We start from the raw sequence: 18,151 nt of genomic DNA, 5'->3' as shown, positions 1-18,151 counted from the left end.
TGTAGATAAGCTTTATCACAATCACTGTTGAAATATGCAATGACTCTGATATTGAAGTTCGTCCAGTGAAAAGAAATTTGTATCTCACCGACTAGGTAATACGTAACAAAATTAAGTCCAATTCAAATCAAAAAGAGGAAGAAGTTAACTTTGTTCCATCCTTACCCATTCGTCAGCAGCATCAATTTACGTTTCGATCAGGAAACTGGTAAATGTGGCAAATGCATTTAGCAGGCTAACAAAATGAAGAAGATATCTGGCTTATTTCTGCTCAGTTAATTGTGTCCGAGACTGAGCTACCTGCGAATGTCTGACTTCTAGACAGCCCCGTTTGAGCTGCCATCAAGGCTTTTGAATGGAATTGAATTATTGTTTTGAGTTCACTTCATGCACAGAAAGGCTAATTGGGACTAGACCTACTGTGCAATCCGAACCACAATGTGCTTCCACCGGGTATCGAACCCGGGACACCTTGATTACAAGGTGACGACACTAACACTGTGTCATCAGGGAGGCCTCCATCAAGGGTTTTGCCCCTCCTCCCTTAATCAGAGGGTCTGTGCAAGCCTCTGCTCTTTCTGAAGTGTAATTTCATACTACATTCAGTGGTTGACTCTTGGTCTCACTATAGAGGTTCTAGGTTCAAGTCTCAAGCAAATAAGTATTTCTTCATGGGTGTCCCTTTATAAAATGTGTAAATGTTAATTGAGTGCTAAAATGGCCATAAATACAGATTTTATTTGAAAAAATTAACCCCTTTCTTGTGAAATTTTCTGACGAAATTGTTTCCCATTCTGTGTATTTTTTGTTCTGAGTTTGCGTAGTAATATTTTTAAGTAGCTACTGCTTCAGCACAATTCATCCGAGTATCATGGTTCATATGTCTTTCTCTTCAGAATAGAACAGACTTTCAAATGGTACCATGCACATGTGTACATCAAGTATGAGGGAAGGGAAATCGGGGATAATTCGGGAAATTTCCCTCGAGAAAATCCCTTTTGGTAACTTTGGGGCCCTCTGGACCAGCCCTGGATATAGGTACTCCATTATAATCTACCTTGAAAAATATTATGGTCTATACGTAATGCGTCCGTCAAGTTTCATTGCAATATCTTCAATAGGTATGAGGGAAAAATATTTTGCAATCCTGTTTGACAATACTATTAGAAACTCACAAACTCTAAAACCAAAAATAAATCACCAACAGTTCAAATAACACAACACCAAAAAAAATGTACATAAAGCAACTGACTAAACGCAGCACACAAACGAACTCACGTTTGCACTTGGTCAGCATAACACAAGAACCGTTTACTTTCCTCTGAACTACTACTACTACTACTACTACTACTACTACTTCTTCTTCTTCTTCTTCTTCATCTTCTTTTTCTTCTTTGTGGGCACTGAAAATCATGACTAAATAAAAGGTTGTTGTTTCTTCAATAGCAAAACATATTTTTCACCAACAAAAAACGTATTATTCCGTTCAACACAGGTTACTTCAGTCAGAGATGTTCGCAGGTGTAATACGCAAAACACAGGGAAGGGGTTAAGGGGGGTTGATAAATATTTGGAGCTAAGGAGATATGTGGCAGTTTACCAGCCACTTCCTGTGTTCAGCAAAACAGTGTTCTATCTGGCAATTCCAGATCTCACACTGTCTCTGTAGCAGAGTGGTGAGCACAACATTCTATGATGCCAGGGGTCTCGGGTTCGAATCCCAGCCTGGATGCTATTTGTGAGTGCCCCTTCATTAATGTCATCATATCACTACTCGTCCTCATCTTCACGATTAGCCAAAAGTGGCAGAAAACCGAAGTAAAATACACCAAATCAATTAATCAATTACAGATTACACAACATGGTCTGAGCAGGGGTAAGTATTATCATTAGTGCTCGGTCTGGCTTTCTTCCACAAACTGAAGTCAAACATAAAGTCTGAAGACACCTCCCTGGCCCCTCCCTCTGCACGGCACCTCCTTATCTGACTTGAGATCTATGCAGGCACGTGCTGTCTGATCGTATACACCGTGATGAAAGCTTCAAAACAAGATAAAGTTGCCAGACAAGTTTGGTTAAAGGACCTGTACCATACCTGCTTCAGTCATCCAAAAATGTTTTTCTCTTGTTTCAGGGATGGTTCAAATATATATATATATATATATATATATATATATATATATATATATATATATATATATATATATATATTACTACAGAAAGGATGTTCAATAGGTGATGAACTGATGATGATTCGAATTGAGAATGGGCAGTAAAAATGTAGTCAGAACAAGGTGAAGTTGCAAAAAAAGCCATTAAGACCTAAAAAAAAAGCTAAAAAATGCCGAAAAAGGCAAGAAAAAGGACAAATAAAACCATTTTTTTCTGGCCTACAATGACCCAAAATGAACATATATTATGTTGGACCTAATCTTCGAACACTAGGAAAAAAAGGATTTTTCCTCAACTTCTGAGCCTAATCATAATATAACTTATGTAGTGTTTGGCTTTTACGTGTTTATAAAGAAATGAAAAATGAAGTTAAAAAATGTGTATTTAGTCATATGTCATTTTGGCCAATTTAACAGAAATTCTATCTTTTCCCCTACTTTAGGCTGAAATTATCAATGAAGTTCAAACCAAACAAAGTGACTGATGGTATTCTGATGTATTGTGGCCAACATGAGGATGGACAGGGTGATTTTGCTTCTTTAGCTATCAAAGACAAGCATCTGGAATTCAGATTTGATACTGGTTCAGGTAAGACATTTTCACAACCTTCATGGCAAACAAATTTGTACTTTGGACTACAGTTATAATTTTGATCCAACAATTTGGATTTTTAGGGATTAACTACTTTCTTCGTGGTTGAGTTTTGAGTCCACTTTAGGCACATATAAGCTCTTTGGGACTGTACCTACAGCTAAAGTTCCAAACCACTATGTGCTTTGTTGTTGACTAATGGGTCATGAGTAGATTTGCATGTAATTACATATTCTATTCCTTTCTAGATACATACCTTGAACATGAAAATGTCAATGAATTATGTAACTGACATCATTTTGTATAAGTTTTATGTTACATATTTGCCAGGATATTACATATTTGCTAATTTACTTTACATAAAACAACATATTTCAGTATTTTTTTTTCCTCCTATCTTGATCCTTTTTTCTATATTTCGATATCTGTAACATGACGAAAATTTGTATCTCATGTGATGTCATATTTTTTAATCAATGAGATGCTTAGTGCTTACGGTCACCTAAAATTGACAACCAAGTCAAAAGACAGGCTGAAGACAAAAAAAGAACAAAAATACTGGAACTGTTATTTATCGAAAGATGCTGCAGTTTCTCTCCCCTCCCCTTTCTGGTTACATATTATCGTTTTGCTTTTAGGTTTAGGCAAGGCATCCAGAAACTTGGCATCGGAGGACAAGAAAGCTACTTAACTTTCCTGTACGTAGAGAGTTACACAATCAGGACCGGATTAAGACAATATTGGGTCTAATGCTACATATCGTCGATTTTTTCTATACAACTAACTTTCAAGTTGAAAAATTTACTACCTGTGTCTAGGCGTCCGAAATTGGGGCTCCAAATTTCATTCTAAGATTTATTTTCAGGTTAATATAGCAAAAGAAAACTGTTCAGCTTTTGGAAAATTCTCGTCTGTTTTCATCTGTGCTTATTTCAGGAATGGGCCTAATGCAGCATCAATATCACCCACCTTAATCTGTCCCTGTACACAATATGTTCTCTTGTACAAAAAAGTACAAGAGTAGCTATGTATTTTCATTCGATTCTTCTTTCTGTAGATGCTTTTTTTTACAATTTGTTTCGAAAGTTACGAAGAGCTCTTGTACATTTTTACATATTCTACAATAATTTGTGATGTGAAAAGTAACTAATAGTTGACAAAATTGGTTTCTTAAATATGTACACGTTGCTGTGCTTTTTTGAGTTTATAAATTTGATACACATTTTAATTCGAACAACTTATGTCTTTAAAATTATGTTGAATATGTTCAAATGAAATAAATATCTAGTAGAATTCTTGAAATTGCTTGGACACTCGATTATTATTAATATTACTATTCTATGATGATACATATTTCACTACATATCCTTTAGATAATACATATTTAGGTACATATTGTATCAATAATTATTACATATTTATGTACATATTTTGTACTTTGATATTACATGAAAATCCGGGCTCTAGTCATGAGGATAAATGATGCATGTAAATTTGTGAAGTCCTGTACCTTGTGTCAATTGAAGAACATTTTGTATGTAGTAAATGGAAAATGGCCCAGAATGATTATTCGACTGACTGTGACTTGGGCTCCACAAGAGCATATACTTGAAAGTTGGGTAAGAACTACAGCAGTGGTTAAATGTTCAAACATATTCATCATGAATTTATGCATCTTTGAAAACTTAACATGAAGTATGTTTTCAGGTATAGTGAACATTATTGATTATACTGTTTATAATCATAAACATCATACCAACAAATCACAGACAGACATTTCACAGACTTCTCAAATGTAAGTTTGAACCCAGTGGAGTCACAGACATACATTTCACGGACTTCTCATATGTATCATATGTAAGTTTGAACCCAGTGGAGTCACAGAAATTTCACAGCCACTGGAAATTTCACAGACTTCTCATATGTAAGTTTGAACCCAGTGGAGTTACAGACAGACATTTCACAGACTTCTCGTATGTAAGTTTGATCCCAGTGGAATCACAGAGAGATATTTCACAGACTCCTCAAATGTAAGTTTGAACCCAGTGAAGTCGCAGACATATATTTCACAGACTTCTCATATGTAAGTTTGAACCCAGTGGAGTCACAGACAGACATTTCACAGACTTCTCATATATAAGTTTGAACCCAATGGAGTCACAGACAGACATTTCACAGACTTCTCATATGTAACTTTGAACCCAGTGAAGTCTTAAGAAGGAGGAACATTTGTTGTAGTCACTGTTATATATATTTAAAAATTATTAACTCCAAATAGTAGAGGTGAAAAGTTATGAAGAGCCTCCCCAATGGTAACTCTGGCATCTTGTAATGTCAGGGTCATGGGTTCAATCCCCAGTGGAAGCACATATTGGTTTGGATTCAATTTGAAACTGTAGGTCTGTCATGGTTAACCTATCTGTTCATAAAGTAGACTTTGAAAAGTTATCAAATTTTATTTCTATAGGGCCTTTATTCAGTTTTGCAGGAATATGCTACCACTGTAACCAATCTCTGATGAATCGATGTTACTGTATATTGTAAGACCTTGAATTATTATTTGAATCTTTGTTCACTAAATACAAATTAATAAGCAGAATCAACCAACTTAACAAATCTTGGCATACAATTGAAACATTTATCATTTTTATTTTGCCTAAATGTTGACAGGTTTGATTTTATATTAAAATTGTAGTGAGCATTTTCATTAATATTGAATTGCAGCATTTGAAATTTCGACACTATTGTTAAGTAAGTAGATAAAAGTTGTACTTGACATGACCATAGAATTTCTCCATTTCAATGTTATAAAATTAACATGTGCAATTTTCAAGTATGATTTTGTATCATGTAGGTCCTGCAATAATACAAAGTGGACGAGAGCTCCAACCTGGAGAATGGGTGACTGTTGTGGCAGACAGGAACATGCGTGAAGGCAGCATAGCAGTTGATGACGAGGAGCCTGTAAGGGGTCAGTCTCCAGGCACCACCAGAGGTCTTAACCTACGAACGCCTCTCTATGTTGGAGGATACGACAAGCAACGAATCAGGGTCTCACCCAGCGTTGAAGTTGATACAGGATTTGAGGGCTGTGTTTCTGAGGTGAGTCACTTCGGCTCCTATATTAATTTATAAGGATCCTGTGTAGTCACATTTCAGTATCAACTCAGTAATTGTGATGACAATTAGGGGAATGCCAGTCTCTGTGTGATGGTTGTCAATGTCGCATGCTATTAAGGCATCCCGGGTTAAAAACCTGGTGAAGACCGATATTTGGTTTAAACTATAGGTCTAGTCTAGTGGCCGCGGTGGCTCAGTTGGTAACGCATCTGACTACCATGCTAAAGGTCCCGGGTTCGATCCCCGGCCGTTTCAAATCCGGGAACTTTTCTAACTTTGGAAGCGGTCCCGGTGCCCACCCAGCATTGAATAACATGGGTACTTGGGGGAAACCCTGGGGGTTAAAGGCAGTCAGGAGTGTGATGCTGATCACATCACCCCACTCACGACCGGATCAAGAAAGTGTGGGGCGTTACCCCCCACATCCCCCATACGCCTTCATGGCATGCTGCTAAGCACAGGGAGCACTTTATTTTTTTTACTTTTACGTCTAGTCTATATGGCTGATTGATTGATTGATTGAATTTGTGTTTTTAAGTCAATTTTATGCACAGTATGGCTAATCGGGACTGGGCCTACAGTTTAAAGTGGGATCTGAACCAGTATGTGCCTACACAGAGTATCAAACCTGGGACTGAAAGCTGACAGAAGGTTACAGTGGCATAGACTATAAGTTTAGTTAAAGTTGAATAAATAAAGGGTGTCTCTAAAATATGGGACATTTTGAAATTGAAAATAAAAGAAGAAGATGAACTTCGAAGTAAGTGTATTCATGGGGATGAATAGTACAGGGTATACAATTAATTGTAAACATGTTTTTCATTCTCAAGATGGCCTTCATATTTTGAAGATTGCGTCAGGAAGATTGCTACCGTTTGTGCGTACACCTGAGGTCGTCTGGGAACATCATGCATTGCTCGATGTAACATGTCCACGGGAATCTGCTTGATTTCCTTGAATTTATGTACTCAACTTACTATTGCATGCTTGGATGAAACTTGTGCATGCCGTTGCAGTTGATAGTGTTGCCGAAATTCTCGACGTGCAGCACTGACACTGTCATTATTCTTATAATACGCTTTCACAGATGCACGCCGTGCACCACTCCACTGCTCCATGATAACTGAATAGCATGACACCTACTTCATGTTTTGTACGTTACGTGGAGTCACATTCCTCGCAGTGTTGCCAAGTCGCAATTTTAAAAAATCCCATATTTTTGAGACACCCTTTCTTAATGAATATATTACTTTGTAATCCAGACAATGTGTTTTAATTTTTAATATTCTATAAGACTGCACCATATATTGATTGATAATGTATTTATAAAAGAGATGCTTTAAATAGTCACGTAATATATGATATTTAATTTTTCAGCTTACCATCCCAGGAATGGACAATTTGGATCTAGTTAATTCTGTAGAGGATGCAGCAAATGTCGAAGACTGTGGAGAGAGAAGTGCATGCAACAGGAAACCATGCAAGAACGGAGGAGTGTGCCAACAGAGTGATGCAGTATCTGAAGGCTTTGTGTGCTTGTGTCAAGAAGGATTCAGGTAAAACTATATGTACAGCCAACCGCAAAGATTAATAGTAGGCAAATTGCCCATTGCTATTGTCGTCCTTTTTATTATTATTATTATTATTCTACATACTGTGTTGTTTTAAGGGATGAAGATGAAATTCTGTTTATTTGAAACAGATGTTGTGCTCTATTTTTTTTATGTTTTTATTCCAATTCATGATCATTACATTGTGGAAAAGAGACTAATTGAAAATGGACAGTTTGCCTATTATTACTTTTGCTGTTGTCTGTACATTGTTAACCTGTTGTCTGTACATTGTTAACATTTGCATATTTTCCTATTCAACTTGATCATGACATATGTGTTATTAACCGGTGTTAGAATTGATACTATCAGTTGGAATATGAACAAAGTTGTGCTAACAATCTGAAAAGATTTACATACACTAGTTGGCAAATATAGTACTTTGGCCGTGTCGTGTCCAAAAGGTGCATTTTCGTGATTTGTCGAGTACAAAATCAATAACTTGTACAGGTTTGCCCAAAAGTCATGTTGGATATTGATACTATATTATTATTGCGAAAGAAAATGTGGTAGTGAAATGCAGAAACTGCATTGGTTTGTATCCACCATTGTTCATAACACTTCTCTTCTTCTCCCTTATGCCCACTATTGTTCATAACACAGAAATGAAAACACAAGGCTTCACAACATTTCTATTAACTGCAATATTATTACTACACAACATATTTGAGTGAATAAACATTACTGTCAACTTAGGACAACTTTTTATATCAGTTTCATTTGTGAACAATATGTTCTTCTACTATAAATAATACCCACCCAATCATGACTTTTGGCTCATGCTGCACGTGGGTTTTCAAACAAACTTCTCGGAGGCTCCGAGAATTTTTTTTCTCAATTTTTCCCCTTGGTTTTCTCTTTCTCTGACTAAAAGATGTATTTTCTAAATCCAAATTCAGGGTGGCTACTCGATGGGAATTTCTTGAATTCTGGGAATTATGCGTTTCTTGGCTCTGAGAATTATACATGAATTCTGCATGAATTTTTCTCTGTAGACGTGAAAAATTGCAACATTTAGTCATGAAATTGCATTGAATTTATACAAGTTATTCACAGTTTAGCCTTTACGTTTATCGAAAAAGGAAAAGAAAGTTGCGTGTAAAACAGAATTATCTTGATCTGTTTATTTTGTTACTGTCCTTTGCAGAAATAATCTATCTGACAGACGAAAGATTATTGCAAGTTAAGATGTCTTGAAGTTGATTAGTTAAATTTTAGTTTGAAATTCTTATAGGATTAACAATTATGGTAGATTAGTATATTCTGTAAGATATGTGACTTGTGTTTATAGATTTATTTCGAGTCCTGAGTATGTGAAATGGCTACTGTAAACTCCGCACCTTAAATTAAATGTTACTCCCTCTGTCCCATAATTATTGTCCGGTACACTTTTGTTTGTTGTCCCATAATTGTCCGATATGCAAACTGTGACATCGGTGTATATAGAAGAAGAAAACAAAACACGGGAATGAGTCATACAACGTTATTACTCAAGGATCAGTACAAATTTGCCGATCAAGTATCCAAACGAACATAAATAAAAAGTCACCATTTTGGCATACCGGACTATAATTATGGGACAGAGGGAGTATATATAAATCTTGAATTTTTGGAAAGTTTGCCTTGAAAACAAGGAATACTTGAATTTTACCGTGGTCCTAGATTGGCCATCCTAAAATTAGTTGATGCTTAGAATGTAGTTCATTACAATGTTCTTCAAATTCCTCCTGAATACTGGATAAGACAAAATGTGACGTGTCCAAGAAGTAGAAGATGCCTGGTATAGCGAAACCACATGAAAAAGAACCTACGCAGATCCACAACGCCCGTGCATCGTACTCCTGCTGGGAGGGGAGGGGTAGAGTAGAGCATGCTTCCTTATGGCCCTAGTTGAAGTGACAGTGGGGGAGGTGCACTCAGACTTTTGGCCAATGGTTCCTTTTCCTTGTGGTTGTTCTATACCTATATCTTGACGTGCATTAAGATATTTTGTTTCAATTAATTTTATTTTTTCTCTTCTCTTCAGTGGAGTATTCTGTGAAATCGAAGCAGATCTGTGTGAAGTAATCAACCCCTGCCACAACGCAGGAACATGTGTTGGATCATCCAGCTCATACAAGTGCAACTGCCCTCTTGGTTTCGGAGGAACTAATTGTGAACAGAGTACGTATTGCAATTGAAATGCAGACTAGAATTCTGTACTATTGGTGAAAATGTTGGGCATTCCTTTGCCACGGTTGGGACCCACAGACTACATTTTTCATATTAAAGTTACTGTTCTACTGATAGTTGAGCAACGTTTTTCTTAGTTTCTGTACAATGAAATATGAAACTTAACATTGTTGATTGAACATAACTACCCTTAAAATACTTTCCCAGATTTGTAGCTACAAGTGAACAATTTTGTGTCATGGGTGGGACAGACGAAACACTGCCTCTTCACTTAATAAGGAATTTATTTTAATTTCTATGAATTTTTAAATGATGAAAAATAAATTATTTAAGACAAAGAGAGATGGTAATTGACCTTTGAATATTCTAGTGGAGTTAAGGGGGTAATGTAACAGTTAATGGAGAAATTAATTGTTGTTTGGTGTCACAACACACAAGTAAACCAAAAAGTTAAAATAGACTAATAATATATAAAATACCTTCTATTTTCAAACTTAATTATGTATAATACTTGAATTTTTTATCCAAAAGACAAATTTATATTCTTTACTCACAAGATAGGATAAAATTACAGCATTGTATTTCATTTTAAGAATTGAGGCTAAGGAACAGGTGCACATGGAATGTAACTGTTACGTTTTTGGGTTAAGTGCAATTTCAACTTATACTACACCCGCCGCAAAATTACTTTGGACCTCATAACGAAAGCACAAACAATGACAGCTTTATCACAGGCCGGAGGCTAAGTCCCGAATCATTGACTTGTTGATAAAAGCAAGACACTTGGTAGGATTAATTGTTCTATCATTAAAGATATTTTCAGTCGAGTACCCAATCGATATCTGCACTCCGATGGCCACCATCTTGAAAATAATCCGCCATATTTGATATTTTGTGATTTGATATATCTCGGAAACGGTGTCTCCTATCAATGTCCTGTTTTCTCAGAAATGTTCCGAATAGTGTGCTTTTGTTATGAGGTACGAAGTCATTTTGCGGCGGGTGTAGATCCCAGGTGTTATGGAGCAACACCACACGTAATGGCAGACATGGGGAGAAAGTGAGTGGGTAAAGCAATGCCATGCATGCTGGTGCAAATGGCTGGTAGCTACAACCGCATTGCCTCCTCCATGCAATCCCTTTCCCTCTCACACTTTCATTGGTAGAGCCCTCTTTAGTGACTACTTGCTACACAGAGTATACTGCAATAGCTACTAATGAAGTCAAGATAATTCATGGCAAAGCAAATATGATTGTGGTTAGAAGAATATTGGGCAGTGAAGCCGTTTAAACTGAGTATTGAGATTTACCCCTTTCCCTCCCTCAAGATATCTTCACCATGGGTAAATTTTTTTTAGAGTTGTCATTTTTTGAAATGCAAATTGCTCCTTAAATATTAAGTTTTTTTAAAAAAAAAACTAATGTACTTAATATTTTGAACGTTCCTTGCAGATAGGGGTACAGGGTGACAATTAATGAACTATATGAAATAAAACAGTCTTTCTGAACGGTTCACATGATGACGTCCAAACTGCGTGGCTGGCCACAGGGCATGATGGGAATTCGTATGCGTATGCGCACGCAACGTGTTGATGTCGGCCATTTGCAAGTAAAAATGTCACGGTCAGGAGTATTTTGGGGACCACATTCTAGCTCTGGGGTACCCAGAGGCCACTGGAAGGGGACTCGCTTGGCCGCCATATTCCCCGGATCTGAACACATGTGACTCATTTTTGTGGGGCTATGTTAAGGACAAGGTGTACAGAAATAACCCCAAAACCATTGCCGAGCTGAAAACTGCCATTCAGGGGGGTCATCGACAGCATCAATGTTTCGACACTTCAGCGGGTCATGCAGAATTTTGCTGTTCGTCTGCCCCACATCATCGCCAGAGATGGCAGATATATCGAACATGTCATAACCTAAATACGAATGTCAGTAGTGCCGTTTACATGTGCAATACAGTTTGTGTACTACGTGGTTTGTCACTAATGTCTGTTTTATTTCATATAATTCATTAATTGTCACCCTGTAGATGCAGGCACTCTAAAAATTGTAGCTACATATTTGTTCTAGGAATTAATTTGTGCGGTTGTTACGCACACATTGAAGATGTAGTTCAAACACAAAATACATAAATACCTTAAGAAAAATATTGTTCATCGCGAGCCACCACTTTCGCCCATCTGTCAGGCAAGTTATGGATTCCATGGCGAAAGAAGTCCTCATCCTTTGAAGCGATCCAGTCAGAGACCCATTTTTCGATATCTTCTGAAGAAGTGAACCGTTGTCCAATCAAATCGTTATTCATGCAATCGAACAAGTAGTAGTCCGAAGGAACAACGTCTGGTGAATATGGCGGGTGGGGTAAAACTTCCGATCCGACATTTTCTAAATACGAGGGTCACTATTTATATTTTGAGCCTAACAATGAAAAAACAGGAATTTGACATTGAAAACTGCTTTATTGTTTTTCGAAGTATTCTCCTTTATGGTCAATACACTTTTGCATTCGTTCGAACCATTTGTCAAAGCAGTTTTTCGAATCTTCTTGAGACACCTCCATAATATGGTTTTTGAACGCATCAACGGCATCTTCCGCCGATGAAAATCGTTGTCCACGCAATTTATTCTTGACATTCGGGAACAAGAAGAAGTCATTGGGTGCCAAATCAGGACTATATGGCGGATGACCCATCAATTCGATTTTTTGACTGTTCATAAAGTTGGTTGTTAGACGGAGATGTGTGACAGCTGGCATTGTCTTGATGAAGAATGATCCGACGGTGTTTGTTTGTTTTTGGTATTTGACCGAAGACCTCTGGCAAACAAATTGTAGTGTACCATTCAGAGTTGACCGTTCTACCTTCCTCTAAACACACATTTGCCACATGACCAGTTTTCCCAAAAAAACAGGCGACCATTTGTTTCGATGTGCTTCGAGCACGAACAACTTTTGTTGGATTGGGTTCATCTTGAAACACCCATACAGTCGACTGCTGTTTACGTTCCGGCTCATATGCATATATCCATGATTCGTCACCTGTTACAATCTTATATACGTCTTTTGAAGCACCATGATTGTATTTATTGAGCATTTGTTTGAGTGGGAAATCCCCACAGAAAACGAGGCTGGAATTACATACAACTTGAAACAATGAAGCTGTTCTCTGTGGAATGCAGCATTGTTGTTGAATGTCGAATCTTAGGTTAGAAGTGGAGAGATGAAAAGGGAGAGAGAGATAGAGGGAAAAGGAAGGGAGAGAGAGACAGAGAGATAGAGGGAAAAGGGAAAGAGAGAGAGAGATTCTTTCTTTCCTTCTTTCATCTCTCTCTCTCTCTCTCTCTCTCTCTCTCTCTCTCTCTCTCACTCTCTCTCTCTCTCTCTTCCTCTTTCTCTCACTCCCTCTTCCTCTTTCTCTCTCTCTCTACCTCTCTCCCCCTCTCTCTCTCACTCTCCCTCTTTCTCTCTCTTCCTCTTCCTCTCTCTCTCTTCCTCTCTCTCTCTCTCCCTCTCTCTTTCTCTACCTCTCTCCCTCTCTCTCTACCTCTCTCTCTCTCCCTCTCTCTTCCTCTTTCTCTCTCTCCCTCTTCCTCTCTCTTTCCCTCTTCCTCTCTCTCTCTCTCTCTCTACCTCTCTACCTCTCTCCCTCTCTCTCTCTCTCTCTCTACCTCTCTCCCTCCCTCCCTCTCTCTCTCCCTCTATCTCTCTCTCTCTCTACCTACCTCTCTCCCTCCCTCTCTCCCTCCCTCTCTCTCCCTCTCTCTCTCTCTCTCTCTCTCTCTCCCTCCCTCCCTCCCTCCCTCCCTCCCTCCTCTTCTTTCTCTCCTTCTGGAAAAGTGTAACTTTTACAGTTTTGGCTCTGCATCTCTCTTCAATATATACAGTGGAACCCCAATTTTATGTTCCCAGATTTTACATTTTCCCGCATTATACATTCAAGCTTGACGGTCCCAACATAGTAAAATATTATAAAATTCTCCTCGATTTTACATTTTCCCGCATTTTAAGTTTTTGCAGGTTGGTCTCCAGAAAAACGTAAAATCAAGGTTTCACAAGCTGTTTGTTCATAAGTAATAATCAATCAATCATCAGTGGACTGGAGTTTTCAATTTTCTCTGGAACCTGGCTAACAGTGAAATTGTTAAAAGGACTGAAATACATAATTTCAGGGTTTCTAACATGTATTTACACAAGTATCGCACTGGGCCTCCCCGCTGCTGCAGTGTTAGCGTCATCACCTTCTAATCAAGGGGTCCTGTGTTCGAACCCGGTGCATGCACATGGTGGTTCAGATCCCACTTTAAACTGTAGGTCCAGTCCTGAATAGCCTTACTGTGCATAAAGTGTACTTAAAACACCAAATCAATCAATGAAACACAAGTATCGCATACACTTAAAATGTTATAGAAAATGAAGGTGGAAAGCTAGTAGGGGTGTAGGTGAGCTCATTACTAAAATTAAACATCATCTATCCTATATAAGTATGCAATGTCTTCTCATGTCAGTGTAGTTAGAAAACAGATATGAATAACATGTTTATGTATACTGTAATCCACATGTAAAGAGGGAGAAAATGTTATCAAGTGTTCTGGTTTGATTGGCAGTTATGTATCCCTTATACAGGGTGAGCGAAAAGTCGCCGGACTGAAAGTTTAAAAAATCATTTTGAAAGTTTGGTTTGGACAACCCTTGGGAAGTGGAGGAGCCTATTTTGAAAGTGAGGCTGGCGTTGTAACTGCAGCAGTGGCTGTTTGTTGATGCAAGATGGTTTTTAATCACGAAAAGCATGTTGCTTTGTTGGAGGCTTAACTTTGAACTGAAGACCTATACTTTGTGTGTGGATTTCATTTCGTGCATTTGTTTTCTTTATTATCTTATTTTTTTTAATATCGCACCAAGACCTATGTTAATAATAGTAATAATAACAATAACAATAAATAGTAAATTTTAGGAACAAGATATATTAGTGAATACAGGAAGATACATCCTACATTGTGCATATTTCAATCTGTTGAATTTATAATTTATAAATAAATAGCTATGAAAAGAAAAATCGTAGTTGGATCTGGTGACTTCTTGCTCGCCCTGTATAATGACAATTTTTTCCTCCCCATCCAATCTGTCTTCAACTGAATGTTGATATTTCTGATTCATGAGACACACAATTGATATTAGATTGGCAGGAGAATTGTTTGTGAAATGCATCAATGCATTTTAAAAGTCACAGAAGAAAATTTCTGCTGCAAAACTTCAAGACTCGAACCCGCGACCTATCGATCTCCAACCTGGCATGACCAAAAAAAAATAAAAAGTCCCAATTTGCTTCTTTCAAAATTCAGGTGTGTGGCTTATTTGAGAGCACAGGGTACTTGAGTAAATAATCAAGAAGAGAACAAGGAAATTAATGTAGAGTGCACAGATTCTTGTTGTAGATTACATACATACTTCTTTTTTCTATAGGAGCCGAATTTGGGGAAGAAGTGAGTTTCCAGGGAGACGGATACCTTGAGCTGAGCAAAGACCTGATGCCCCACAAGTCAACAAAGGAGGAAGATTTAATCACAATAGAATTCTCAACAACCAGTGCAAATGGTCTTATTCTATGGCACGGACAGCCTCCTCATGTGGATGGAAAATTTCAAGACTTTTTGGTTGTAGCAGGTAAGAAATATTGACAGTATCTTTTTTTTTCTTTATTATTGTAACTTTAGGTTTGCAAAGGATGGATTAATTCAGGAAAGTGTAGGTGCCCAAGGTACTGTCTGATATAGTTCTGTCCCCCATTGTCTGAATGTTCATAAAATAAATCATTGTTTTATGTGCATGTGAGAAAACAGGAAAGAAGAGACAGTTTAGCGTTCCTCTTCTTACAAAATGGCTGCTAAAGCAAAGCACAAAACATGTGAAATTTTTTGGCCAGTTGGAAAATAAATTTGCAAAAGTTAATTATCATAATAAACAATCCCAAGTAACCACAAGTGATGCTGAAAATGATTGGCCAAATGTAAGAACACCATTTGGCAATGGTAATTTTGACCATGTTTTTGTAATTCCTACCTGTAAGAATGCTCTTGTTCTGCTACAGCTAAAGAAACAAACAATAATCATCCATGGCAGCTGACAAAGAACTGATTAGTGACTGCAAGTTAAAAATAGCTTCTACTTTCATTAAAAATTAATTATATTTCCAGTATGTGCTGTGACTGAAATATTCGAAAAGGAACACTTTTACATGACATCCCTACTGAAAATTCTGTCTACTGTTTTCAGTAGATCAATGGGTGTTTTGAAACATCTACTGTGTTCAGTAGCTTAACTGTAATGCTACTGTCTTCTACTGTTTTTAGTAGCCCAACTGTGTCTACTGTTTTCAATAGCTGAACTGTGCTGCTAATGATTTATACTGTTTTTAGTAGCCCAACTCTTTCTACTGTTTTCATTAGCTGAACTGTACTGCTAATGGTTTCTACTGTTTTTAGTAGCCCAACTGTTTCTACTGTTTTCATTAGCTGAACTGTACTGCTAATGGGTTCTACTGTTTTTAGTAGCCCAACTCTTTCTACTGTTTTCATTAACTGAACTGTACTGCTAATGATTTCTACTGTTTTTAGTAGCCCAACTGTTTCTACTGTTTTCATTAGCTGAACTGTACTGCTAATGATTTCTACTGTTTTTAGTAGCCCAACTGTTTCTACTGTTTTCATTAACTGAACTGTACTGCTAATGATTTCTACTGTTTTTAGTAGCCCAACTGTTTCTACTGTTTTCATTAGCTGAACTGTACTGCTAATGGGTTCTACTGTTTTTAGTAGCCCAACTCTTTCTACTGTTTTCATTAGCTGAACTGTACTGCTAATGATTTCTACTGTTTTTAGTAGCCCAACTGTTTCTACTGTTTTCATTAGCTGAACTGTACTGCTAATGATTTCTACTGTTTTTAGTAGCCCAACTGTTTCTACTGTTTTCATTAACTGAACTGTACTGCTAATGATTTCTACTGTTTTTAGTAGCCCAACTGTTTCTACTGTTTTCATTAGCTGAACTGTACTGCTAATGGGTTCTACTGTTTTTAGTAGCCCAATTGTTTCTACTGTTTTCATTAGCTGAACTGTACTGCTAATGGGTTCTACTGTTTTTAGTAGCCCAACTGTTTCTACTGTTTTCATTAGCTGAACTGTACTGCTAATGGTTTCTACTGTTTTTAGTAGCCCAACTGTTTCTACTGTTTTTAGTAGTTCAACTGTTTCTTCTATCTTATGTAGTTGAACTGTACTCTTAATGTTTTCAATAATATAATTGTACAACTAATTGTGTTCAGTATATTGCTGTCTGAAAACAGTACTCTTGTCAGTAATGAAAATTTTCTTATCTACACAACTGAAAATGCAATGGAAAAATTGTATAAACAGCTGAAAAATGTATGGTAAAGCATGTGGAACTTGTTACTTAGGAATGCGTTCGTTCACACAACAAAGAAATCAGATATAGTGAACACGTTTTTTAAGTGTTTAGCTTCATTGTGGTTAACGCAATTGTAGAAAATTGAAAAACATACCCCAGATAGCACAGACAGCTTGATGCAAGCATGAAGCAAGCTTGCCACGGCAAGCTAAGTAGCTAGCAGTAAGCTTCTTGCCATGGCAAGCTATTAGCTGGATGCAAGCTTGCATTAAGCAATCTAGTTACCACAATTGGAAGTTGCAGCAAGCTTGTCAAGGCATGCTTGAATCATCTTACAGAATGCAATGCTCGAAGTAAGCGATAATATGTATCTTTAAGCTAAATTTTTATATATATATATATATATATATATATATATATAATGGCTATAGTGTACATTGTATACACTTATATTCATAACAGCAAAACTAGAAACAATTGGGCTACTGAACAAGAAAGAACTATGTTTCTAACGTCACAGTTTATCTTTGCAACTTATAGAAACTTTTCGTGTTCGTGCTCCCCCAAAATATGCAAAAGTTAGGATGAAGACTTCAATGAACTATTCAATAATCAAACAATCTCTAACGGTACACTGGTATTCAATTTTTCTTTGAATCTTTTTTTTTTTTTTTTTTAATAGTTCATCCGTTTAGAGGGTTATGTCCCTCTCTTCAGTACGTGCTAGATACTTTTAAATATATAATAATAATAATAGATAGGCTAAGTGCACTTTTTCTATTTTTGGGATTATGAAATGAACACTAACCTAGTCTTGAAATGACCTTGGATTTTCATTGCTATATTATATAACACCCTGCTTTCATTCTTATGTTAGTAAATAAATACCCTTTCTTGTAGTTTGATTATTAGTTGCAATATGAAGGGTATAAATGTGGTCGTAATTGTGGTGGATGATGAATGGTGTATAGTTCATAATCAGGATGTCTGGGCCCGATGGTCAGAGTATACAGAGTTAAAAGATGTTGTAATGGAGTATACAATCTGTACGGGTAACAGTCGTGTATTGCATCTTCACGGA

The 18,151-nt window shown here is 37.1% G+C and overlaps 1 protein-coding gene across 19 annotated transcripts in view; it reads left to right on the top strand.

Annotated features, from left to right (window-relative positions):
* trol (terribly reduced optic lobes) overlaps window positions 1-18,151 on the top strand; it is a 1,072,318-nt gene that overhangs the window by 1,027,303 nt on the left and 26,864 nt on the right. For all 19 annotated transcript variants that reach the window (XM_083114888.1, XM_083114893.1, XM_083114886.1 and 16 more), the window contains 5 exons: window positions 2,615-2,760; window positions 5,618-5,865; window positions 7,261-7,439; window positions 9,520-9,656; window positions 15,130-15,330. In XM_083114888.1, the coding sequence (XP_082971014.1) occupies window positions 2,615-2,760; window positions 5,618-5,865; window positions 7,261-7,439; window positions 9,520-9,656; window positions 15,130-15,330 (911 nt within the window). The remainder of the gene's footprint in view (window positions 1-2,614; window positions 2,761-5,617; window positions 5,866-7,260; window positions 7,440-9,519; window positions 9,657-15,129; window positions 15,331-18,151) is intronic.

Source organism: Lepisma saccharinum, chromosome 29, assembly GCF_977018435.1.
Source record: "Lepisma saccharinum chromosome 29, izLepSacc3.1, whole genome shotgun sequence".
Taxonomy (NCBI): Eukaryota; Metazoa; Arthropoda; class Insecta; order Zygentoma; family Lepismatidae; genus Lepisma; species Lepisma saccharinum.
Note: the sequence above shows the minus strand (reverse complement) of the source record. Positions and strands in the feature narration are given on the sequence as shown.